This window comes from Colossoma macropomum, unplaced genomic scaffold, assembly GCF_904425465.1.
Source record: "Colossoma macropomum unplaced genomic scaffold, Colossoma_macropomum, whole genome shotgun sequence".
Taxonomy (NCBI): domain Eukaryota; kingdom Metazoa; phylum Chordata; class Actinopteri; order Characiformes; family Serrasalmidae; genus Colossoma; species Colossoma macropomum.
The window spans coordinates 15,416,244-15,441,763 of record NW_023494787.1 but is presented as its reverse complement, the minus strand read 5'-3'; the positions used below and the strand labels follow the sequence as shown (position 1 = coordinate 15,441,763).

The 25,520-nt window shown below is 38.2% G+C and overlaps 4 protein-coding genes across 4 annotated transcripts in view; all 4 read right to left on the bottom strand.

Moving 5' to 3' along the window:
• si:ch211-250g4.3 (A-kinase anchor protein 9) overlaps window positions 1-18,351 on the bottom strand; it is a 33,793-nt gene extending 15,442 nt beyond the window's left edge. The window contains 1 exon segment of the mRNA XM_036566241.1: window positions 11,175-18,351. Within this exon segment, the coding sequence (XP_036422134.1) occupies window positions 11,175-18,329 (7,155 nt within the window). The 5' untranslated portion in view covers window positions 18,330-18,351.
• On the bottom strand, window positions 54-6,611 carry LOC118805450 (trichohyalin-like). Its single transcript, XM_036566238.1, has one exon. The coding sequence runs from the start codon at window positions 6,532-6,534 to the stop codon at window positions 154-156; it is 6,381 nt and encodes a 2,126-aa protein (XP_036422131.1). The 5' UTR covers window positions 6,535-6,611; the 3' UTR covers window positions 54-153.
• On the bottom strand, window positions 9,599-10,339 carry LOC118805452 (myosin-2 heavy chain-like). The gene has a single exon (XM_036566240.1). It carries the CDS (start codon window positions 10,116-10,118, stop codon window positions 9,723-9,725), a length of 396 nt encoding a protein of 131 aa, XP_036422133.1. The 5' UTR covers window positions 10,119-10,339; the 3' UTR covers window positions 9,599-9,722.
• LOC118804885 (trichohyalin-like) lies at window positions 18,349-25,270 on the bottom strand. Its single transcript, XM_036565499.1, is given in 5 exon segments — window positions 18,349-19,179; window positions 19,182-20,895; window positions 21,215-23,041; window positions 23,163-23,371; window positions 23,697-25,270. Coding segments are annotated over 5 exon segments (4,800 nt in total). The 5' UTR covers window positions 23,938-25,270; the 3' UTR covers window positions 18,349-18,370.
• Between the last annotated feature and the right edge of the window lie 250 nt (window positions 25,271-25,520).

The following is a 25,520-nucleotide window of genomic DNA, read 5'->3' as shown; positions in this document are numbered from 1 at the left end:
CCCTCTTATCTGTGTCCTCCCTTTCCTTCTGTTTTGTCATCTGCATTCCAGCTCCTCACCTCTCCTCTGTAACTCCAACCATTTGCCTTCAGTGTCCTTTTTCTCCTTTCTCAAGAAGGGCTTTCTTCATCTCAATGTCTTCATTTTGCTTTGCTATCTCTGCAGCTGTCTTCTCCAGTTCATCTCTCTTTCTCTGAGTTTCTTCAAGAAGAACATTATAGTGCTCTTTCTCTTTTTTAGTTCAGACTCAGTTTCATGTATTTTTTCTCTGTCCATGCTGACCTTCTCCACTGCATTCTTCATGTCCTCAACTTCTCTCTGTATAGCTGCCTTTGACTGTTCGATGGCTTTTCTCTCATTTTCTATCTTTTGTTTTTCCAGCACAATCTCATCATATGTTGCGTCTAAGTTGTCTTTCATTTGTTCCAAATCATTCTTCAAATTATTTGTAATGTACTTTTCATTTTCCACATCTTTCTTCTCTGTTTGGATTTCATTCATCAGACGATCTACTTCATCTCTCTCCTGTTTCATTTTCTCTCTGATGTCTTCCATGTGTTGAGCTTGAGCTTCCAGTTCCTTTCTCATCTTATCCAGATCACTTCTCTCCTCCGTCACCTTCCTCAGACTGTCCTCCAGAATTTGCTTTTCTTCATTCATTTTAGTCTCTCTTTGCTCAAGTAAAAGTTCAGCAGTCATCATCTTATTTCTGACTTCCTCCATTTCATCCTTTTCTTTGTATATTTTCTCTTTCAGAATGTCTAGTTCTTTCTGCTTTTTCACCATGTTCTCCTTTTCTTCTTCTATCTCTTCTTTTTGTCTTGTTATTTCTGCAGCTTCTTTCTCCAGTTCATTTCTCTCTTCTTCCATTGCCATCTTGTCCATGTCCTCCCTTTCCTTTTGTTTTGTAATCAGCAGTTCCAGCTCCTCACTTCTCCTCTGTAACTCCAACCATTTGCTTTCAGTGTCCTTTTTCTCTTTCTCAAGAAGGGCTTTCTTCATCTCAATGTCTTCATTTTGCTTTGCTATCACTGCAGCTGTCTTCTCCAGTTCATCTCTCTTTCTCTGAGTTTCTTCAAGAAGAACATTATAGTGCTCTTTCTCTGTTTGTAGTTCAGTCTCCATCTCATTCAGTTTCTGCCTGTCCATGCTGACCTTCTCCAGTTCATTCTTCAGGTCCTCATCTTCTCTCTGCATAGCTGCTTTTAACTGCTCAAAGGCTTTTCTCTCATTCTCAGTCTTTTGTTTTTCATGCTCAATCTCAACACATTGTACATCTAAGTTGACTTGCATTTGTTCCAACTCATTCTTCAAATTACTTGTAATATACTTTTCATTTTCCATGTCTTTCTTCTCTGTTTGGATTTCATTCATCATTTGATCAAGTTCCTCTCTCTCCTCTTTCATTTTCTCTCTGATATCTTCCGTTTGTTGAGTTTGAGCTTCTAGTTCCGTTCTCATTTTATCCAGATCACTTCTCTCCTCCATCACCTTCCTCAGACTGTCCTCCAGAATTTGCTTTTCTTCATTCATTTTAGTCTCTCTTTGCTCAAGTAAAAGTTCAGCAGTCATCATCTTATTTCTGACATCCTCAATTTCATCCTTTTCTTTGTGTATTTTCTCTTTCAGAATGTCTAGTTCTTTCTGCTTTTTCACCATGTTCTCCTTTTCTTTTTCTAGTTCTTCTTTTTGACTTGTCATTTTTGTGTTTTCTTTCTCCAGTTCTTTTCTCTGTTCTTCCACTGCCCTCTTATCTGTGTCCTCCTTTTCCTTTTGTTTTGTAATCTGCAGTTCCAGCTCCTCACTTTTCCTCTGTAACTCCAACCATTTGCCTTCAGTGTCCTTTTTCTCCTTCTCAAGAAGGACTTTCTTCATCTCAATGTCTTCATTTTGCTTTGCTATCTCTGCAGCTGTCTTCTCCAGTTCATCTCTCTTTCTCTGAGTTTCTTCAAGAAGAACATTATAGTGCTCTTTCCCCTTTTTTAGTTCAGACTCAGTTTCATGTATTTTTTCCCTCTCCATGCTGACCTTCTCCACTGCATTCTTCATGTCCTCAACTTCTCTCTGTATAGCTGCCTTTGACTGTTCGATGGCTTTTCTCTCATTTTCTATCTTTTGTTTTTCCAGCACAATCTCATCATATGTTGCGTCTAAGTTGTCTTTCATTTGTTCCAACTCATTCTTCAAATTATTTGTAATGTACTTTTCATTTTCCACATCTTTCTTCTCTGTTTGGATTTCATTCATCATTTGATCAAGTTCCTCTCTCTCCTGTTTCATCTTCTCTCTGATGTTGTCTTCCATTTGTTGAGTTTGAGCTTCTAGTTCCATTCTCATCCTGTCCAGATCACTTCTCTCCTCCATCACCTTCCTCAAACTGTCCTCCAGAATTTGCTTTTCTTCATTCATTTTAGTCTCTCTTTGCTCAAGTAAAAGTTCAGCAGTCATCATCTTATTTCTGACGTCCTCCATTTCATCCTTTTCTTTGTGTATTTTCTTTTTCAGAATGTCTAGTTCCTTCTCCTTCTTCACAATGTTCTCCTTTTCTTCTTCTGTCTGTTCTTTTTGTCTTATTATTTCTGCAGCTTCTTTCTCCAGTTCTTTTCTCTCTTCTTCCATTGCCATCTTGTCCATGTCTTCCCTTTCCTTCTGCTTTGTCATCTGCAGTTCCAGCTCCTCACTTCTCCTCTGTAACTCCAACCATTTGCCTTCAGTGTCCTTTTTCTCCTTCTCAAGAAGGACTTTCTTCATCTCAATGTCTTCATTTTGCTTTGCTATCTCTGCAGCTGTCTTCTCCAGTTCATCTCTCTTTCTCTGAGTTTCTTCAAGAAGAACCTTATATTGCTCTTTCTCCTTTTTTAGTTCAGACTCAGTTTCATGTATTTTTTCTCTGTCCATGCTGACCTTCTCCACTGCATTCTTCATGTCCTCAACTTCTCTCTGTATAGCTGCCTTTGACTGTTCCATGGCTTTTCTCTCATTTTCTATCTTTTGTTTTTCCAGCACAATCTCATCATATGTTGCGTCTAAGTTGTCTTTCATTTGTTCCAACTCATTCTTCAAATTATTTGTAATGTACTTTTCATTTTCCACATCTTTCTTCTCTGTTTGGAATTCATTCATCAGACGATCTACTTCATCTCTCTCCTGTTTCATTTTCTCTCTGATGTCTTCCACGTGTTGAGTTTGAGCTTCTAGTTCCATTCTCATCTTATCCAGATCACTTCTCTCCTCCGTCACCTTCCTCAGACTGTCCTCCAGAATTTGCTTTTCTTCATTCATTTTAGTCTCTCTTTGGTCAAGTAAAAGTTCAGCAGTCATCATCTTATTTCTGACTTCCTCCATTTCATCCTTTTCTTTGTATATTTTCTCTTTCAGAATGTCTAGTTCTTTCTGCTTTTTCACCATGTTCTCCTTTTCTTTTTCTATCTCTTCTTTTTGTCTTGTTATTTCTGCAGCTTCTTTCTCCAGTTCATTTCTCTCTTCTTCCATTGCCATCTTGTCCATGTCCTCCCTTTCCTTTTGTTTTGTAATCAGCAGTTCCAGCTCCTCACTTCTCCTCTGTAACTCCAACCATTTGCTTTCAGTGTCCTTTTTCTCTTTCTCAAGAAGGACTTTCTTCATCTCAATGTCTTCATTTTGCTTTGCTGTCTCCGCAGCTGTCTTCTCCAGTTCATCTCTCTTTCTCTGAGTTTCTTCAAGAAGCACTTTATATTTCTCTTTCTCTGTTTGTAGTTCAGTCTCCATCTCATTCAGTTTCTGCCTGTCCATGCTGACCTTCTCCAGTTCATTCTTCAGGTCCTCATCTTCTCTCTGCATAACTGCTTTTAACTGCTCAAAGGCTTTTCTCTCATTCTCAGTCTTTTGTTTTTCATGCTCAATCTCAACACATTGTACATCTAAGTTGACTTGCATTTGTTCCAACTCATTCTTCAAATTACTTGTAATATACTTTTCATTTTCCATGTCTTTCTTCTCTGTTTGGATTTCATTCATCAGACGATCTACTTCATCTCTCTCCTGTTTCATTTTCTCTCTGATGTCTTCCACGTGTTGAGTTTGAGCTTCTAGTTCCTTTCTCATCTTATCCAGATCACTTCTCTCCTCCGTCACCTTCCTCAGACTGTCCTCCAGAATTTGCTTTTCTTCATTCATTTTAGTCTCTCTTTGCTCAAGTAAAAGTTCAGCAGTCATCATCTTATTTCTGACGTCCTCAATTTCATCCTTTTCTTTGTGTATTTGTTCTTTCAGAATGTCTAGTTCTTTCTGCTTTTTCACCATGTTCTCCTTTTCTTTTTCTAGTTCTTCTTTTTGACTTGTCATTTTTGTGTTTTCTTTCTCCAGTTTTGTTCTCTGTTCTTCCATTGCCCTCTTATCCATGTCTTCCTTTTCCTTTTGTTTTGTAATCTGCAGTTCCAGCTCCTCACCTCTCCTCTGTAACTCCAACCATTTGCCTTCAGTGTCCTTTTTCTCCTTCTCAAGAAGGACTTTCTTCATCTCAATGTCTTCATTTTGCTTTGCTATCTCTGCAGCTGTCTTCTCCAGTTCATCTCTCTTTCTCTGAGTTTCTTCAAGAAGAACATTATAGTGCTCTTTCTCCTTTTTTAGTTCAGACTCAGTTTCATGTATTTTTTCTCTGTCCATGCTGACCTTCTCCACTGCATTCTTCATGTCCTCAACTTCTCTCTGTATAGCTGCCTTTGACTGTTCGATGGCTTTTCTCTCATTTTCTATCTTTTGTTTTTCCAGCACAATCTCATCATATGTTGCGTCTAAGTTGTCTTTCATTTGTTCCAAATCATTCTTCAAATTATTTGTAATGTACTTTTCATTTTCCACATCTTTCTTCTCTGTTTGGATTTCATTCATCAGACGATCTACTTCATCTCTCTCCTGTTTCATTTTCTCTCTGATGTCTTCCATGTGTTGAGCTTGAGCTTCCAGTTCCTTTCTCATCTTATCCAGATCACTTCTCTCCTCCGTCACCTTCCTCAGACTGTCCTCCAGAATTTGCTTTTCTTCATTCATTTTAGTCTCTCTTTGCTCAAGTAAAAGTTCAGCAGTCATCATCTTATTTCTGACTTCCTCCATTTCATCCTTTTCTTTGTATATTTTCTCTTTCAGAATGTCTAGTTCTTTCTGCTTTTTCACCATGTTCTCCTTTTCTTCTTCTATCTCTTCTTTTTGTCTTGTTATTTCTGCAGCTTCTTTCTCCAGTTCATTTCTCTCTTCTTCCATTGCCATCTTGTCCATGTCCTCCCTTTCCTTTTGTTTTGTAATCAGCAGTTCCAGCTCCTCACTTCTCCTCTGTAACTCCAACCATTTGCTTTCAGTGTCCTTTTTCTCTTTCTCAAGAAGGACTTTCTTCATCTCAATGTCTTCATTTTGCTTTGCTGTCTCCGCAGCTGTCTTCTCCAGTTCATCTCTCTTTCTCTGAGTTTCTTCAAGAAGCACTTTATATTTCTCTTTCTCTGTTTGTAGTTCAGTCTCCATCTCATTCAGTTTCTGCCTGTCCATGCTGACCTTCTCCAGTTCATTCTTCAGGTCCTCATCTTCTCTCTGCATAACTGCTTTTAACTGCTCAAAGGCTTTTCTCTCATTCTCAGTCTTTTGTTTTTCATGCTCAATCTCAACACATTGTACATCTAAGTTGACTTGCATTTGTTCCAACTCATTCTTCAAATTACTTGTAATATACTTTTCATTTTCCATGTCTTTCTTCTCTGTTTGGATTTCATTCATCAGACGATCTACTTCATCTCTCTCCTGTTTCATTTTCTCTCTGATGTCTTCCACGTGTTGAGTTTGAGCTTCTAGTTCCTTTCTCATCTTATCCAGATCACTTCTCTCCTCCGTCACCTTCCTCAGACTGTCCTCCAGAATTTGCTTTTCTTCATTCATTTTAGTCTCTCTTTGCTCAAGTAAAAGTTCAGCAGTCATCATCTTATTTCTGACGTCCTCAATTTCATCCTTTTCTTTGTGTATTTGTTCTTTCAGAATGTCTAGTTCTTTCTGCTTTTTCACCATGTTCTCCTTTTCTTTTTCTAGTTCTTCTTTTTGACTTGTCATTTTTGTGTTTTCTTTCTCCAGTTTTGTTCTCTGTTCTTCCACTGCCCTCTTATCCATGTCTTCCTTTTCCTTTTGTTTTGTAATCTGCAGTTCCAGCTCCTCACCTCTCCTCTGTAACTCCAACCATTTGCCTTCAGTGTCCTTTTTCTCCTTCTCAAGAAGGACTTTCTTCATCTCAATGTCTTCATTTTGCTTTGCTATCTCTGCAGCTGTCTTCTCCAGTTCATCTCTCTTTCTCTGAGTTTCTTCAAGAAGAACATTATAGTGCTCTTTCTCCTTTTTTAGTTCAGACTCAGTTTCATGTATTTTTTCTCTGTCCATGCTGACCTTCTCCACTGCATTCTTCATGTCCTCAACTTCTCTCTGTATAGCTGCCTTTGACTGTTCGATGGCTTTTCTCTCATTTTCTATCTTTTGTTTTTCCAGCACAATCTCATCATATGTTGCGTCTAAGTTGTCTTTCATTTGTTCCAAATCATTCTTCAAATTATTTGTAATGTACTTTTCATTTTCCACATCTTTCTTCTCTGTTTGGATTTCATTCATCATTTCGATCTACTTCATCTCTCTCCTGTTTCATTTTCTCTCTGATGTCTTCCATTGTTGAGTTTGAGCTTCCAGTTCCTTTCTCATCTTATCCAGATCACTTCTCTCCTCCGTCACCTTCCTCAGACTGTCCTCCAGAATTTGCTTTTCTTCTTCATTTTCAGTCTCTCTTTGCTCAAGTAAAAGTTCAGCAGTCATCATCTTATTTCTGACTTCCTCCATTTCATCCTTTTCTTTGTATATTTTCTCTTTCAGAATGTCTAGTTCTTTCTGCTTTTTCACCATGTTCTCCTTTTCTTCTTCTATCTCTTCTTTTTGTCTTGTTATTTCTGCAGCTTCTTTCTCCAGTTCATTTCTCTCTTCTTCCATTGCCATCTTGTCCATGTCCTCCCTTTCCTTTTGTTTTGTAATCAGCAGTTCCAGCTCCTCACTTCTCCTCTGTAACTCCAACCATTTGCTTTCAGTGTCCTTTTTCTCTTTCTCAAGAAGGGCTTTCTTCATCTCAATGTCTTCATTTTGCTTTGCTATCACTGCAGCTGTCTTCTCCAGTTCATCTCTCTTTCTCTGAGTTTCTTCAAGAAGAACATTATAGTGCTCTTTCTCTGTTTGTAGTTCAGTCTCCATCTCATTCAGTTTCTGCCTGTCCATGCTGACCTTCTCCAGTTCATTCTTCAGGTCCTCATCTTCTCTCTGCATAGCTGCTTTTAACTGCTCAAAGGCTTTTCTCTCATTCTCAGTCTTTTGTTTTTCATGCTCAATCTCAACACATTGTACATCTAAGTTGACTTGCATTTGTTCCAACTCATTCTTCAAATTACTTTGTAATATACTTTTCATTTTCCATGTCTTTCTTCTCTGTTTGGATTTCATTCATCATTTGATCAAGTTCCTCTCTCTCCTCTTTCATTTTCTCTCTGATATCTTCCGTTTGTTGAGTTTGAGCTTCTAGTTCCGTTCTCATTTTATCCAGATCACTTCTCTCCTCCATCACCTTCCTCAGACTGTCCTCCAGAATTTGCTTTTGCTTCATTCATTTTAGTCTCTCTTTGCTCAAGTAAAAGTTCAGCAGTCATCATCTTATTTCTGACATCCTCAATTTCATCCTTTTCTTTGTGTATTTTCTCTTTCAGAATGTCTAGTTCTTTCTGCTTTTTCACCATGTTCTCCTTTTCTTTTTCTAGTTCTTCTTTTTGACTTGTCATTTTTGTGTTTTCTTTCTCCAGTTCTTTTCTCTGTTCTTCCACTGCCCTCTTATCTGTGTCCTCCTTTTCCTTTTGTTTTGTAATCTGCAGTTCCAGCTCCTCACTTTCTCCTCTGTAACTCCAACCATTTGCCTTCAGTGTCCTTTTTCTCCTTCTCAAGAAGGACTTTCTTCATCTCAATGTCTTCATTTTGCTTTGCTATCTCTGCAGCTGTCTTCTCCAGTTCATCTCTCTTTCTCTGAGTTTCTTCAAGAAGAACATTATAGTGCTCTTTCTCCTTTTTTAGTTCAGACTCAGTTTCATGTATTTTTTCCCTCTCCATGCTGACCTTCTCCACTGCATTCTTCATGTCCTCAACTTCTCTCTGTATAGCTGCCTTTGACTGTTCCATGGCTTTTCTCTCATTTTCTATCTTTTGTTTTTCCAGCACAATCTCATCATATGTTGCGTCTAAGTTGTCTTTCATTTGTTCCAACTCATTCTTCAAATTATTTGTAATGTACTTTTCATTTTCCACATCTTTCTTCTCTGTTTGGATTTCATTCATCATTTGATCAAGTTCCTCTCTCTCCTGTTTCATCTTCTCTCTGATGTTGTCTTCCATTTGTTGAGTTTGAGCTTCTAGTTCCATTCTCATCCTATCCAGATCACTTCTCTCCTCCATCACCTTCCTCAAACTGTCCTCCAGAATCTGCTTTTGTTCATTCATTTTAGTCTCTCTTTGCTCAAGTAAAAGTTCAGCAGTCATCATCTTATTTCTGACGTCCTCCATTTCATCCTTTTCTTTGTGTATTTTCTTTTTCAGAATGTCTAGTTCCTTCTGCTTCTTCACCATGTTTGTCCTTTTCTTCTTCTGTCTCTTCTTTTTGTCTTGTTATTTCTGCAGCTTCTTTCTCCAGTTCTTTTCTCTCTTCCTCCATTGCCCTCTTGTCCATGTCCTCCCTTTCCTTCTGCTTTGTCATCTGCAGTTCCAGCTCCTCACTTCTCCTCTGTAACTCCAACCATTTGCCTTCAGTGTCCTTTTTCTCCTTCTCAAGAAGGACTTTCTTCATCTCAATGTCTTCGTTTTGCTTTGCTATCTCTGCAGCTGTCTTCTCCAGTTCATCTCTCTTTCTCTGAGTTTCTTCAAGAAGAACCTTATATTGCTCTTTCTCCTTTTTTAGTTCAGACTCAGTTTCATGTATTTTTTCTCTGTCCATGCTGACCTTCTCCACTGCATTCTTCATGTCCTCAACTTCTCTCTGTATAGCTGCCTTTGACTGTTCCATGGCTTTTCTCTCATTTTCTATCTTTTGTTTTTCCAGCACAATCTCATCATATGTTGCGTCTAAGTTGTCTTTCATTTGTTCCAACTCATTCTTCAAATTATTTGTAATGTACTTTTCATTTTCCACATCTTTCTTCTCTGTTTGGAATTCATTCATCAGACGATCTACTTCATCTCTCTCCTGTTTCATTTTCTCTCTGATGTCTTCCAGTTGTTGAGTTTGAGCTTCTAGTCCCATTCTCATCTTATCCAGATCACTTCTCTCCTCCGTCACCTTCCTCAGACTGTCCTCCAGAATCTGCTTTTCTTCATTCATTTTAGTCTCTCTTTGGTCAAGTAAAAGTTCAGCAGTCATCATCTTATTTCTGACTTCCTCCATTTCATCCTTTTCTTTGTGTATTTTCTCTTTCAGAATGTCTAGTTCTTTCTGCTTTTTCACCATGTTTTCCTTTTCTTTTTCTATCTCTTCTTTTTGTCTTGTTATTTCTGCAGCTTCTTTCTCCAGTTCATTTCTCTCTTCTTCCATTGCCATCTTGTCCATGTCCTCCCTTTCCTTTTGTTTTGTAATCAGCAGTTCCAGCTCCTCACTTCTCCTCTGTAACTCCAACCATTTGCTTTCAGTGTCCTTTTTCTCTTTCTCAAGAAGGGACTTTCTTCATCTCAATGTCTTCATTTTGCTTTGCTATCTCCGCAGCTGTCTTCTCCAGTTCATCTCTCTTTCTCTGAGTTTCTTCAAGAAGCACTTTATATTTCTCTTTCTCTGTTTGTAGTTCAGTCTCCATCTCATTCAGTTTCTGCCTGTCCATGCTGACCTTCTCCAGTTCATTCTTCAGGTCCTCATCTTCTCTCTGCATAGCTGCTTTTAACTGCTCAAAGGCTTTTCTCTCATTCTCAGTCTTTTGTTTTTCATGCTCAATCTCAACACATTGTACATCTAAGTTGACTTGCATTTGTTCCAACTCATTCTTCAAATTACTTGTAATATACTTTTCATTTTCCATGTCTTTCTTCTCTGTTTGGATTTCATTCATCATTTCGATCAAGTTCCTCTCTCTCCTCTTTCATTTTCTCTCTGATGTCTTCCGTTGTTGAGTTTGAGCTTCTAGTTCCTTTCTCATTTTATCCAGATCACTTCTCTCCTCCATCACCTTCCTCAGACTGTCCTCCAGAATCTGCTTTTGTCTGTTCAGTTCAGTCTGTGTCTGGTCAAGTAATAGTTCAGCAGTCATCATCTTATTTCTGACGTCCTCAATTTCATCCTTTTCTTTGTGTATTTGTTCTTTCAGAATGTCTAGTTCTTTCTGCTTTTTCACCATGTTCTCCTTTTCTTTTTCTAGTTCTTCTTTTTGACTTGTCATTTTTGTGTTTTCTTTCTCCAGTTTTGTTCTCTGTTCTTCCACTGCCCTCTTATCCATGTCTTCCTTTTCCTTTTGTTTTGTAATCTGCAGTTCCAGCTCCTCACCTCTCCTCTGTAACTCCAACCATTTGCCTTCAGTGTCCTTTTTCTCCTTCTCAAGAAGGACTTTCTTCATCTCAATGTCTTCATTTTGCTTTGCTATCTCTGCAGCTGTCTTCTCCAGTTCATCTCTCTTTCTCTGAGTTTCTTCAAGAAGAACATTATAGTGCTCTTTCTCCTTTTTTAGTTCAGACTCAGTTTCATGTATTTTTTCTCTGTCCATGCTGACCTTCTCCACTGCATTCTTCATGTCCTCAACTTCTCTCTGTATAGCTGCCTTTGACTGTTCCATGGCTTTTCTCTCATTTTCTATCTTTTGTTTTTCCAGCACAATCTCATCATATGTTGCGTCTAAGTTGTCTTTCATTTGTTCCAACTCATTCTTCAAATTATTTGTAATGTACTTTTCATTTTCCACATCTTTCTTCTCTGTCTGGATTTCATTCATCATTTGATCAAGTTCCTCTCTCTCCTGTTTCGTTTTCTCTCTGATGTCTTCCATTTGTTGAGTTTGAGCTTCCAGTTCCATTCTCATCTTATCCAGATCACTTCTCTCCTCCGTCACCTTCCTCAGACTGTCCTCCAGAATCTGCTTTTGTCTGTTTAATTCAGTCTCTCTTTGCTCAAGTAAAAGTTCAGCAGTCATCATCTTATTTCTGACTTCCTCAATTTCATCCTTTTCTTTGTGTATTTTCTCTTTCAGAATGTCTAGTTCTTTCTGCTTTTTCACAATGTTCTCCTTTTCTTTTTCTATCTCTTCTTTTTGTCTTATTATTTCTGCAGCTTCTTTCTTCAGTTCTTTTCTTTCTTCTTCCATTGCCATCTTGTCCATGTCCTCCCTTTCCTTTTGTTTTGTAATCAGCAGTTCCAGCTCCTCACCTCTCCTCTGTAACTCCAACCATTTGCCTTCAGTGTCCTTTTTCTCCTTCTCAAGAAGGACTTTCTTCATCTCAATGTCTTCATTTTGCTTTGCTATCTCCACAGCTGTCTTCTCCAGTTCAGCTCTCTTTCTCTGAGTTTCTTCAAGAAGAACCTTATATTGCTCTTTCTCTGTTTGTAGTTCAGTCTCCATCTCATTCAGTTTCCGCCTGTCCATGCTGACCTTCTCCAGTTCATTCTTCAGGTCCTCATCTTCTCTCTGCATAGCTGCCTTTGACTGTTCGATGGCTTTTCTCTCATTCTCAGTGTTTTGTTTTTCATGCTCCATCTCAAGAAATTGTACCTCTAAGTTGACTTTCATTTGTTCCAACTCATTCTTCAAATTATTTGTAACATATTTTTCCATTTCCATGTCTTTTTTCTCCATTTCTATTTCATTTATCAGTTGATCAAGTTCCTCTCTCTCCTGTTTCATTTTCTCTCTGATGTCTTCCGTTTGTTGAGTTTGAGCTTCTACTTCCATTCTCATCTTATCCAGATCACTTCTCTCCTCCATCACCTTCCTCAAACTGTCCTCCAGAATCTGCTTTTGTTCATTCATTTTAGTCTCTCTTTGCTCAAGTAAAAGTTCAGCAGTCATCATCTTATTTCTGACGTCCTCCATTTCATCCTTTTCCTTGTGTATTTGCTCTTTCAGAATGTCTAGTTCTTTCTGCTTCTTCACCATGTTGTCCTTTTCTTCTTCTGTCTCTTCTTTTTGCCTTGTTATTTCTGCAGCTTCTTTCTCCAGTTCTTTTCTCTCTTCTTCCATTGCCCTCTTATCTGTGTCCTCCTTTTCCTTCTGTTTTGTAATCTGCAATTCCAGCTCCTCACTTCTCCTCTGTAACTCCAACCATTTGCCTTCAGTGTCCCTTTTCTCCTTCTCAAGAAGGGCTTTCTTCATCTCAATGTCTTCATTTTGCTTTGCTATCTCTGCAGCTGTCTTCTCCAGTTTATCTCTCTTTCTCTGAGTTTCTTCAAGAAGAACATTATAGTGCTCTTTCTCCTTTTTTAGTTCAGACTCAGTTTCATGTATTTTTTCTCTGTTCATGCTGACCTTCTCCACTGCATTCTTCATGTCCTCAACTTCTCTCTGTATAGCTGCCTTTGACTGTTCAATGGCTTTTCTCTCATTTTCTATCTTTTGTTTTTCCAGCACAATCTCATCATATGTTGCGTCTAAGTTGTCTTTCATTTGTTCCAACTCATTCTTCAAATTATTTGTAATGTACTTTTCATTTTCCACATCTTTCTTCTCTGTTTGGATTTCATTCATCAGACGATTTACTTCATCTCTCTCCTGTTTCATTTTCTCTCTGATGTCTTCCATTTGTTGAGTTTGAGCTTCTAGTTCCTTTCTCATCTTATCCAGATCACTTCTCTCCTCCGTCACCTTCCTCAGACTGTCCTCCAGAATCTGCTTTTGTTTATTCATTTTAGTCTCTTTTTGCTCAAGTAAAAGTTCAGCAGTCATCATCTTATTTCTGACTTCCTCAATTTCATCCTTTTCTTTGTGTATTTTCTCTTTCAGAATGTCTAGTTCTTTCTGCTTTTTCACCATGTTCTCCTTTTCTTCTTCTGTCTCTTCTTTTTGCCTTGTTATTTCTGCAGCTTCTTTCTCCAGTTCTTTTCTCTCTTCTTCCATTGCCCTCTTATCTGTGTCCTCCCTTTCCTTCTGTTTTGTAATCAGCAGTTCCAGCTCCTCACCTCTCCTCTGTAACTCCAACCATTTGCCTTCAGTGTCCTTTTTCTCCTTCTCAAGAAGGGCTTTCTTCATCTCAATGTCTTCATTTTGCTTTGCTATCTCCGCAGCTGTCTTCTCCAGTTCATCTCTCTTTCTCTGAGTTTCTTCAAGAAGAACCTTATATTGCTCTTTCTCCTGTTTTTGTAATGTTATTTGCAGTGCCAGCAGTTCCTGCCTTTGGAAGTCCATGTGTTCCTTTTCTTTTTCAAGGGCATTTCTTTCATTTACAATGTCTGCCCGCATCTGCTGTAGACTGGTTCTCTCCACCTGAATCTCATTCCTCATGATGTTATTCATCTCTCTAAGCTTTATGATCTTGTTCTCCAGGTCTTCACTTTCTCTCTCCAACTCACTCTTTTTAATTTGATGCTCAGCCTTCTCCTTTTCATGCATAGCCTTATCATCGTCCAGCTGATTTCTTTCATGTTGAACTTCTTTAATCATTCCATCCAAGTCTTTTCTCTTATCTGTAATTTCTACAATTGCATTTTCAATGTGTTCCTTTTCCTGTTGAAGTTTCAGTGCCATGCCTTCAGCTTGATCCCTTTCTTTTTGTGCTTCCTGCTTGATAATCTCAATGGTCTTATGTCTCATCTGAAGCTCACTGTTGGTCTTTTCCAGTTCCATCTTCTCCCTTTGAATGTTGTCTTTTAATATGTTGATTTCTTTTATTTTTAATTCCAAACTGGCTTTATTTTGATTTAATTCTTCTCTGTCCCTGCTGACCAGTTCCTTCATCTTTTCAGCTTCCTGTTTTTCTCTGATTATTTCACATCTTAGCTCCTCTAACTTTTCCCTTTCTGATCGTGTCCTCTCTTTGAACGTCTTCTCCAGTTCATCTTTCAAACCGTCAACTTCAGACTTTATCTTTTCCAGGTTTCTCCATTCTGCTGCAGTAGCCTCAGTCTTATCACTCAGTTCTTTCTTTTGTTTGTCAATTTCATCTTGGACCTGTTGTAGTTGATTCCTCTCCAGAACTACACCATTTCTTAGTAACTCCACATCATCTTTCTGTTTTTGTATGTCAGCTTTCATAATGTCCAGTTCTTGCTTTTCAAGTCTAATCTTTTCTTTCTCTTTTTCCATCATTTCCTTCTTTCTTATTACATCAACATTCATTTGTTCAAGGGTTTCCTGCTTTTTCTTCATCTCCTCTATAATCCTTCTCCCCTTTTCTGTATCATATTTCTGCTCTTTAAGCATTTGTTTTCCCCTCTGTAGTTCTGAAGTTATCTCGTCAAGCTCATTCTTCTTCTTTTTGATAATGTCTTTCAACTCTTTGGCAGTTTCCTTCTGGCTGTGTGTATCTCTCAGCACCAGTGCTAGTTCATTCTTACACTTCTGGAGTTCTTCAGTGACTCTGACAAGTTCTTCTTTTTGCTTTTGTAACTGCACTCCTATTGTGTCTGTATCCTCCAGATCCTTTGCTGAATCTTCTGCAATCTTCATCTTCAGTAATTCCTTGTTCTTTTCCATATGCTCCTTTTGTTTATTTATTTCATCTCTTAGTTGTTCCAACTCATCCCTCTCTTGCTGCAGTCTTGCTCTTGTGATCTCTACTTGTTGCTTCTGTTTATCAGATTCTGCCCTCGCCATCTCCGCCTCATTCCTCTCTCTCCTAGTGGTTTCGATTTCTTCTTTTATCTTCCCAAGAGCTTCTCTTATTTGTCCGATTTCTTGAATCAACCATTTGATCTCAGATTTCACTTTCTCTCTTTCCTCTGTCTCAGTTTTGCTGTCCTCCGTCCTCTGTTCCATGTAATCTTTCAAATTCTGCACCATGTTTCTGATCCTCACAACCTCTAAGATCAGTCTCTGTATACGTGCATTTGTTTCTGACTCATCTTCTAGATCGCTGTCCTTCTCCATTAAGAGCTGGAATTCATCTCTTGCTCTTCGAATTTCATCTCTCATCTGTTCCAATTCATAACTCTTTCGTTCAATCATCTCTTTATCCCTTTCTAATCCTTCCCTGGCTTCTTCCATCTCCGTCTTCATCCTTTCCATCTCATCCTTTCTCCTCATAACCTGTCTCATTTTCTGGTCCAGCTCTTTCTTCTCCATGGAAATCTCAGACCTCATCAGTTCCAGCTCTCTCATCTCACGTGCTGTCCTTTGAATCCTGTCCTCCAATTCTTCTTTCTGCCTCTTAATATCTTCCATTTCCTGATCTGAAAATGGTGCTTGTTGCCTTTCAGCATCTTCCTTTTGCTTCAGTATCTCAGACTTAGTTTGTTTTACCTCATCCCTTCTAAGTTTTGCGTCTGCTTTAATGTCCTCAAGTTCCACTATCTGTCTCTGTAACTCAGCCTTTACCTGTGCCAGTTTTTCCATTTCTGTCTTGGCCTGTTCCATGTCATACTCACTGTCTTCTGGCTCTGCAACAAAAGTTGCATCTTTAACATCGTCTATGTCTAATCTTTCCATTCCTGTCTGTATCCTCTCTGAATCTAACATTTTAATCTCATCACTCTCAATTCCCATCTCGCTCGCAGTTGTTGATCTTAGTTTCATTGCTTTTTCCATCTCTACTGTTGCCTCCTCTAAGAGGCTGTCTAGGATTTCGGATTTTATCTGTGCATCAGCCTTATCTTTTTCTAGCATTTGATTCTCCTCATAGATTTTTTGTTTTTCAAGTTCTATATCTTGTCTTTGTCTCTCCAGATCAGCCCTGTTTTGCTCCATCTCTGTTCTTATTTTGTTTTCCATCTGCTCTTTTGCTTTTTGTAACTCATTTGCCTGCTGCTCAAAGGCTTCATTCATTTGATGCGTCTGCACCTCGATGTCATGCCTCAAGTTTGCAAGTTCTTCCTTTTGCTTTCTCACTGTTTTGACCTCATTATTTATTCTCTTCAAAATCATTCTTATGTGTTCCATTTCTTGAATCAGCTTCTGCAGCTCAGCATTCATTTGCTGCATTTCATCTGCCTTCATTTCTGTGCTCTTACTCTTGATTTCCATGTCATGCTTGGTCTTCTGCACTACATACATAGCTCTTTCAATTTCTTGAGCTAACCTCTGTAATTCTGTGTCTATTTGCTCCTTTTCCCCCAAATCTATGTCACTCTCCACCATGCTGAGCTGAAACGTCTCTCTTGCCTTTTGTAAATCAGCTTTTATTTGTTCTACCTCTTGCTTTTCCTTATTGACCATGTCTCTTTCTTTTCTGAGTTCTTTTCTAGCACTCTCAATTTCTGCCCTTATTTTTTCCACTTCATCTCGTCTTCTTGTGGCCTGTCTCATCCTCTGATCAAGGTCTTTCTTGCTTCCATCAATTTCAAGCTTCATAAGCATCATTTCTCCCATCTCACGTTTTGTTTTTTGCATCTTGTCCTCTAGTTCCTTATTCTGCTTCTCTATTTCATTTCGGACACGAGCAAGTTCTTCCATTTCCAATTCAATTTCTTGTCTCCTGGTGTCAAGACCTGCCCTCTGGATCAAAATGTCAGACTTCATCTGCTCCAGCTTTTCTCTGTCAGTTTTTGTCTCTGCTTCTTTTCTTTGAATCTCCTTGGTCTCTTTCTGCAGCAGAGCCTTTGCCTCTTCAAGCTTGTTCATTTCTCTCATAATTGCTTTCACTTTTTCCTCATTTGCTTCAGTCTGATTTTGTAACTCTAGCTTTAGGTTGTGGATCTTGTCCATTTCATTCTTTGACTCTTTTCTCATCTTTACACATTCTTCCCTCTCTCTCTGTAGTCTTATTCTTTCTTTTTGTATTCTTTCCTCCTCTTTAATCATCTCTTCTTTTTGTTTTTGCATTTCTCTTTGTAAGAGTTGTAACTCATTCTTTTTAACTTCAATGAGATTCTTTTCCTTTTCTATTTCATTCACTTGTTGAAGCAGGCTCAGCTTACTATCTTCAGCTGTATCTCTCTCTTTCTCTATATCACTCACACATTGTTTTTCAAGATCTTCTTTTCTTCTTTCTAACTCAGTGTTTGTTTTTTCCAACTCATTTGCCCAGCTTTCAAGCATTTTCACCTTGTTATCAAATTCTTCTTGTTGTTTGTCTGTATCCAAAGTGCTGTCTTCTTGGACCCTCTGAAGTGCAAGTCTTTCTCTCTCTCGCATTAGCTTTTCAGTGTTCTCTGCCTTGCTTTGTAACTCAGTCTTCATTTGCTCCAGCTCATCCCTTTCATTTTCAATGTTTTGCCTTTGAAAATTTAGCGCTTCTAATTCCTTATCCATGTTAGCTTTCTGTTGTTTCACGCCATCAATGTCTTTCTGCAGTATTTGTCTGCTTCTTTCAATTGATTCCTTTTCACGAAGTAATTCTTCTCTCAGGCGTTCTATTTTTTCTCCCTCCTTCTTCAATTCATCCTTCATCAATGCATCCTTCTCCTGCGCATCCTTGAAGCTGATTTCTATAAGCTGCTTCTGTTCTTCCACACCTGACTTTTCTCTCTCGAGATTCTGTCTTTCTCTTAAGATACTCAGTTTCATCTGATCGAGAGCATCTTTTGATTTCTCCAGTTCTCTCTGAGCAGCCGTATTCCTTTTTGCTTGTTGCACAAGTTTTTCTTTTTCGTTTTCAAGTTTATTCTTATCAGAATCAATCACTTGTCTCTGCTTTTCTATCTCAACATTCATCATATCCAGTTCTTCTTTCTTCTTTCTGTTCAGCTCTACTAGAGTGGCAAGTTTATCCCTTTCTTTCTGGAGCTCTGCTGCCATTTCTTGCTTTAACTTCTCAAAAGCATCAGTGTCTCTTGCTAGCTCAGCCTTTATCTTCTGGATCTCATCTTTCTCATTCTCAATTAATTTCTTTGCATCCAACAGCTCTTTCTTCAGAAGCTCATTTTCTCTCTCGCTCTTTACAGCATCGCTCAGACTTCTGTCTACTTTCTGTTTCTGTTCAAATACTTCAACTCTGTCTTTCTCAAGGTTGTGCTTCTCCTTCTTGATAAATTCAATATCATCGTCCACTTTTTTTTGCTGTTGATCTAATTTACTGTGCATCTTCTGGAGATCATCCAGTTCTTTCATGTTAGCATTTCTTAAATCGTCCATTTTCTTTTGTTGTTTCTGAATCTCAGCTTCCTGTTGTTCTAGTTCATTTTGTCTGAGGTGCAATTTTTCCTTTTCATTTTCAATATCATTGATCTGTCTAGAGATGTTTAGATTCATCACTTCAAGATTCTGTTTCTCTTTCTGTATTTCTCCCAGAGTCAGCTCATTATGTTGTCTTTCTTCAGCAACTGAGTTTCAAGAAGTAATTTTGCTCTAGCTATATCTTCCTTATCGTTGTCCAGTTTGTGTTTTAACTGTTCAAGCATATCTTTATCAGCCTCAATTGCTTGTCTTTGTTTTTCTATGTCATCTTGCATCCTAATAAGAATGTCTTTCTTCCTACTGTTCTCTTCAGCAACATTACTTATTTGGTCTCTCTCTTTTTGAAGTTGGGCTACTATTTCAAACACTTTCTCTCTTTCTTTCTGTGTGTCTTGCTTTAGCTTTGCAATGTCATCTAACTCTCTTTGCAGGCCAGCTTTTTCTTTCTGTATGTCATCCCTCTCTTCCTCACAAGCTTGTTTCTGCGTTTTTAGGTTTTCTAACTCCCTAACCAGTTCCAGTTTCTTTCGTTCTACGTCAGCTATATTGTTCTGCAACATTTTCTTGTTGTTTTCAATAAATCTCTTTTCATCAAGCAGTTCATTCTTCAGTTGCTCAATGTTTTCTCTCTCCATCCTTATTGTATCTTGCAGATCGCTCTCCATTTGCTGCTTCTGCTCCATCATTTTAGCCTTTTCTTTCTCAAGATTGTTCTTCTCAGTCTCAAGATCACTCTTCTCCATCCTGATTGACTCCATCATATCATTCATTTCTTTGTGTTGCTGATTAAATTCAGTCTGCCTCTGTTCTAACTGACTTTTCTCCATTAAGATGATATTCTTCATGTCATCCATTTCTTTCTGCTGTTTCTGATTTTCGACTTGAAGTTGTTCTGTGTCATCTTCTCTAAGTTGTCTTTGTTTCTCAGCTCTTCTTTGGCTTTTGTCATCTCATCTATAGTTTTCATTAATTCAGATGTTTTCTTTTCAATCATATCCTTTTCAAATTCAAATGACCGTCTCTGCTTTTCAACCTGAACTTGCAGTCCGTCCAGAACATTCTTCTCCCTTTTGGCTTCTTCAGTGAGGGTCTTCAAATAAGCTCTTTCTTTCTGGAGTTGGGCTGCTGTCTCTTCAACCCTCTGCTTTTCATTCTCTAGCTGTTGCTTTAGCTTCTCAATATCATGTGCTTCTCTGTGCAGATCAGCCTTCATCTTCTGCAACACTTCATTCTCATCTGAAATAATCTGTCTCTGAATTCTGATATCCTCTAATTGTCTATGTATGTTGGCTTTGCTCAACTCAATATCATCTTTATCTCTTTGCAGTGCCTGTCTGCTATTGAAAATGAATGCCTTCTCAGCAAGTAGTTCCTTCTTTAGATGCTCCACATTTTGTAACTGCATTCTGAGAGTAGACCTCAAATCGCTCTCCATTTTTTGTTTCTCTTCTAACAGTTCAGCCCTTTCTTTCTCAACATTTCTCATTTCATTCTTGGTGAATTCCATAAAATCATCCACCTCTTTCTGGAGCTGGTCTAAGTCAGCCTGTCTCTGCTCAAGCTGATTCATCTCCAGCTTGATGGTATCCTTCAGATCTTCCATCTCTTTCTGTTGTTTGAGGACCTCAGCCTGTTGCTGTGCTAGCTCATCTTCTCTTTGTGATATTTTCTTCCTTTCATTTTCAGCATCAGCAAACTGCTTTGAGATTGTTTCATGCATCTGTGTAAGAGACATTCTCTCTTTTTGTATTTCTGCAAGTGCAACAGCATAGTTTTCTTTTTGTTCAGAGATTTGGTTCTCTAAGTCTTCCTTAGATTTCGCAATCTCTACTTTAGTCTTCTCCAGGTCTTTCTTTTCATTTTCAAGCAAGCATTTTTCTGACTCAATTGTGTCCCTCTGCTTTTCTATATCAGCCTGAATTCTATTGAGAATATCCTTCCTCTTTTCAGTGTCTTCAGCAAGCTGATCAATACTGTGCCTCTTGTTTTGAAGTTGAGTGTTAAGTTCTTCCAATTTCTTCTTGTCATTCTGTGCCTCTTGCTTTAAAATCTCAATTCTGTTCACTTCGCTTTGCAGTTCCACTTTCATTTCTACTAACATATTTTTCTCTTTCTGTATGTCTGACAGAATCATTTTAGTTTGTTCCTCTTGTTCAGTCATTTGTTTTTCTAGATTTTCTCTGGCTTTTGCAAGCTCTATCTTTGAGCTCTCATAATCATGCATTTCCACCCTGAGCTTGTCTTTCTCAGATCTGAGTGCCTCTCGTTCTTTTTCAAAATCAGCACGCATCCTATTTAGGTCTTCCACTTTCCTCTTCACTTCCTCTGCAATATTTGCTGCATCATCCCTCTCCTTTTGAAGTTGTGCAGTCATTTCTTCTACTCTCTGTCTTTCTTTCTGCATCTCTTGTTTTAATTTGTCAATGTTCTCAGCTTCTCTGTGCAGCTCAGCCTTTGACTGTTCCAGTTGGTCTTTCTCATCCTCAATGATTTCTTTCTGGAGCTTTATGTTTTCTAACTCTTTCTCCAAATGTAATTTGCTTTGTTCCATTTCATCCATATCTGTCTTCAGAAACTCTATTTTATTTTCTAATGTCTCCTTATCACTGAGCACTTCTTTTCTCAGAAGTCCACATTTTCCCTTTCACTGTGGAGTTTATTCATCATTCTTTCTTTCTCTCTAATAATTTCAGCCTTTTCTGTCTCATAATTGTGCTTCTGTTCTTGAAATCGAGCAGTGATATAGTTCATTTCTTTTTCCTGTTCATCAATTTCAGCCTTCTTCTTTTCAAGCAGATTCCTTTCAATACTGATCGTGTTCCTCAACTCATCCATTTCTTTTTGTTGTTTTATAATTTCTGCCTGCAGTCGTTCTAGATCATCTTGTCTGAGTCTTAGTCTTTGCTTTTCATGTTCAACACTGTCTCTCTCCTTCCGTATCTCTGCCTGGCTCATCTCATTCTTTTCCTTTCTTCAGTTATTTGGTTTTCTAGAACTTCTTTGCTTGTCCTCACCTCTTCTTTCATTATCTCCAGGTCAGCTTTCTCCTTGTCAATCACCTCTTTATCTAGTTTAATTGCTTCTCTTTGCTGTTTAATCTCAGCATGCAAACCATCCAGCTCTTCTTTCTTCTTTTGGTTCTCCTTAGCAAGACTGTCAGTAATGTTTCTTTCTCTTTGAATCTGTGTGTATATTTCTTCAGCTTTCACTTTCTCGTTCTGTGAGTTGAGCTTCATTTTCTCCATGTTCTCAGCTTCTCTGTCTAGATCCACCTTCATCTTCTCTAACATGCTCTTCTCCTCCTCAAGTATGTCTTTCCTGTGTTTAATGTCCTCTGACTCTCTGGTCAGTCTGGCCTTGTGTTGTTCCACTTCGTCCATGTCTCTGTTTAACAGCTGTTTGCTCTTTTCTATTAATTCCTTTTCATCAAGTAACTCTTTCTTTAGGAGCTCTACATTTTCCATCTCTCTCTTCAATGCAGTCCTGAACTTGTTCTCCATTTGCTGTTTCTCTTCATCAATTTCAGACCTTTCTTTTTCAATATTGCTCTTTTCAGTCCTAACAGATTGTAAGATATTATCCACTTCTTTCTTTTCATTATTCAGTTCATCCCATTTCTGCTCAAGCTGTCCTTTTTCTGTCATTATTCTGTTTTTCATATCATCCATTTCTCTTTGTTGTTTTGAAATCTCTACTTGTATCTGTTCCAGTTCGTCTTTTCTGAGTTTCAGTTGTTCCTTTTCATTTTCAATATCTTTGGCTTGGCTTGAGATGTAAATGTTCATCTGCTCAAGTTTCTCTCTCTCTTTCTGTATGTCTGACAGAATCATTTTAGTTTGTTCCTCTTGTTCAGTCATTTGTTTTTCTAGATTTTCTCTGGCTTTTTCAAGCTCTATCTTTGAGCTCTCATTATCATGCATTTCCTTTCTGAGCTTGTCTTTCTCAGATTTGAGTGCCTCTCGTTCTTTTTCAAAATCAGCACGCATCCTATTTAGGTCTTCCACTTTCCTCTTCACTTCCTCAGAAAGATTTGCTGCATCATCCCTCTCTTGTTGAAGTTGTGCAGTCATTTCTTCTACTCTCTGTCTTTCTTTCTGCATCTCTTGTTTTAATTTGTTGATGTTCTCAGCTTCTCTGTGCAGCTCAGCCTTTGTCTGTTCCAGTTGGTCTTTCTCATCCTCAATCATTTCTTTCTGGAGCTTTATGTTTTCTAACTCTTTCTCCAAATGTAATTTGCTTTGTTCCATTTCATCCATATCTGTCTTCAGAAACTCTATTTTATTTTCTAATGTCTCCTTATCACTGAGCACTTCTTTTCTCAGAAGTTCCACATTTTCCCTTTCACTGTGGAGTTTATCCATCATTCTTTCTTTCTCTCTAATAATTTCAGCCTTTTCTGTCTCAAAATTGTGCTTCTGTTCTTGAAATCGAGCAGTGATATAGTTCATTTCTTTTTCCTGTTCATCAAGTTCAGCCTTCTTCTTTTCAAGCAGATTCCTTTCAATACTGATCGTGTTCCTCAACTCATCCATTTCTTTTTGTTGTTTTATAATTTCTGCCTGCAGTCGTTCTAGATCATCTTGTCTGAGTCTTAGTCTTTGCTTTTCATGTTCAACACTGTCTCTCTCCTTCTGTATCTCTGCCTGGCTCATCTCATTCTTTTTCCTTTCCTCAGTTATTTGGTTTTCTAGAACTTCTTTGCTTTTCCTCACCTCTTCTTTCATTATCTCCAGGTCAGCTTTCTCCTTGTCAATCACCTCTTTATCTAGTTTAATTGCTTCTCTTTGCTGTTTTAATCTCAGCATGCAAACCATCTAGCTCTTCTTTCTTCTTTTGGTTCTCCTTAGCAAGACTGTCAGTAATGTTTCTTTCTCTTTGAATCTGTGTGTATATTTCTTCAGCTTTCACTTTCTCGTTCTGTGAGTTGAGCTTCATTTTCTCCATGTTCTCAGCTTCTCTGTCTAGATCCACCTTCATCTTCTCTAACATGCTCTTCTCCTCCTCAAGTATGTCTTTCCTGTGTTTAATGTCCTCTGACTCTCTGGTCAGTCTGGCCTTGTGTTGTTCCACTTCGTCCATGTCTCTGTTTAACAGCTGTTTGCTCTTTTCTATTATTCCTTTTCATCAAGTAACTCTTTCTTTAGGAGCGCCACATTTTCCATCTCTGTCTTCAATGCAGTCCTGAACTTGCTCTCCATTTGCTGTTTCTCTTCATCAATTTCAGACCTTTCTTTTTCAATATTGCTCTTTTCAGTCCTAACAGATTGTAAGATATTATCCACTTCTTTCTTTTCATTATTCAGTTCATCCCATTTCTGCTCAAGCTGTCCTTTTTCTGTCATTATTCTGTTTTTCATGTCATCCATCTCTTTTTGCTGTTTTGCAATCTCTACTTGTATCTGTTCCAGTTCGTCTTTTCTGAGTCTCAGTTGTTCCTTTTCATTTTCATATCTTTGGCTTGGCTTGAGATGTAAATGTTCATCTGCTCAAGTTTCTCTCTCTCTTTCTGTATGTCTGACAGAATCATTTTAGTTTGTTCCTCTTTTTCAGTCATTTGTTTCTCTAGATTTTCTCTGGCTTTTTCAAGCTCTATCTTTGAGCTCTCATGATCATGCATTTCCATTCTGAGCTTGTCTTTCTCAGATTTGAGTGCCTCTCGTTCTTTTTCAAAATCAGCACGCATCCTATTTAGGTCTTCCACTTTCCTCTTCACTTCCTCAGAAAGATTTGCTGCATCATCCCTCTCTTTTGAAGTTGGGCAGTCATTTCTTCTACTCTCTGTCTTTCTTTCTGCATCTCTTGTTTTAATTTGTCGATGTTCTCAGCTTCTCTGTGCAGCTCAGCCTTTGTCTGTTCCAGTTGGTCTTTCTCATCCTCAATCATTTCTTTCTGGAGCTTTATGTTTTCTAACTCTTTCTCCAAATGTAATTTGCTTTGTTCCATTTCATCCATATCTGTCTTCAGAAACTCTTTTTTATTTTCTAATGACTCCTCTTCACTGAGCACTTCTTTTCTCAGAAGTTCCACATTTTCCCTTTCACTGTGGAGTTTATCCATCATTCTTTCTTTCTCTCTGATTATTTCAGCCTTTTCTGTCTCAAAATTGTGCTTCTGTTCTTGAAATCGAGCAGTGATATAGTTCATTTCTTTTTCCTGTTCATCAAGTTTCAGCCTTCTTCTTTTCAAGCAGATTCCTTTCAATACTGATCGTGTTCCTCAACTCATCCATTTCTTTTTGTTGTTTTATAATTTCTGCCTGCAGTCGTTCTAGATCATCTTGTCTGAGTCTTAGTCTTTGCTTTTCATGTTCAACAGTGTCTCTCTCCTTCTCGTATTTCTGCCCTGGCTCATCTCATTCTTTTTCCTTTCCTCAGTAATTTGGTTTTCTAGAACTTCTTTGCTTTTCCTCACCTCTTCTTTCATTATCTCCAGGTCAGCTTTCTCCTTGTCAGTCACCTCTTTATCAAAATTAATTGCTTCTCTTTGCTGTTTAATCTCAGCATGCAAACCATCCAGCTCTTCTTTCTTCTTTTGGTTCTCCTCAGCAAGACTGTCATAATGTTTCTTTCTCTTTGAATTTCTGCGTATTTTTCTTCAAACTTCACTTTCTCGTTCTGTGAGTTGAGCTTCATTTTCTCCATGTTCTCAGATTCTCTGTCTAGTTCCACCTTCATCTTCTCTAACATGCTCTTCTCCTCCTCAAGTATGTCTTTCCTGTGTTTAATGTCCTCTGACTCTCTGGTCAGTCTGGCCTTGTGTTGTTCCACTTCGTCCATGTCTCTGTTTAACAGCTGTTTGCTCTTTTCTATTAATTCCTTTTCATCAAGTAACTCTTTCTTTAGGAGCTCCACATTTTCCATCTCTCTCTTCAATGCAGTCCTGAACTTGCTCTCCATTTGCTGTTTCTCTTCATCAATTTCAGACCTTTCTTTTTCAATATTGCTCTTTTCAGTCCTAACAGATTGTAAGATATTATCCACTTCTTTCTTTTCATTATTCAGTTCATCCCATTTCTGCTCAAGCTGTCCTTTTTCTGTCATTATTCTGTTTTTCATGATCATCCATCTCTTTTTGTTGTTTTGCAATCTCTACTTGTATCTGTTCCAGTTCGTCTTTTCTGAGTCTCAGTTGTTCCTTTTCATTTTCAATATCTTTGGCTTGGCTTGAGATGTAAATGTTCATCTGCTCAAGTTTCTCTCTCTCTTTCTGTATGTCTGACAGAATCATTTTAGTTTGTTCCTCTTGTTCAGTCATTTGTTTTTCTAG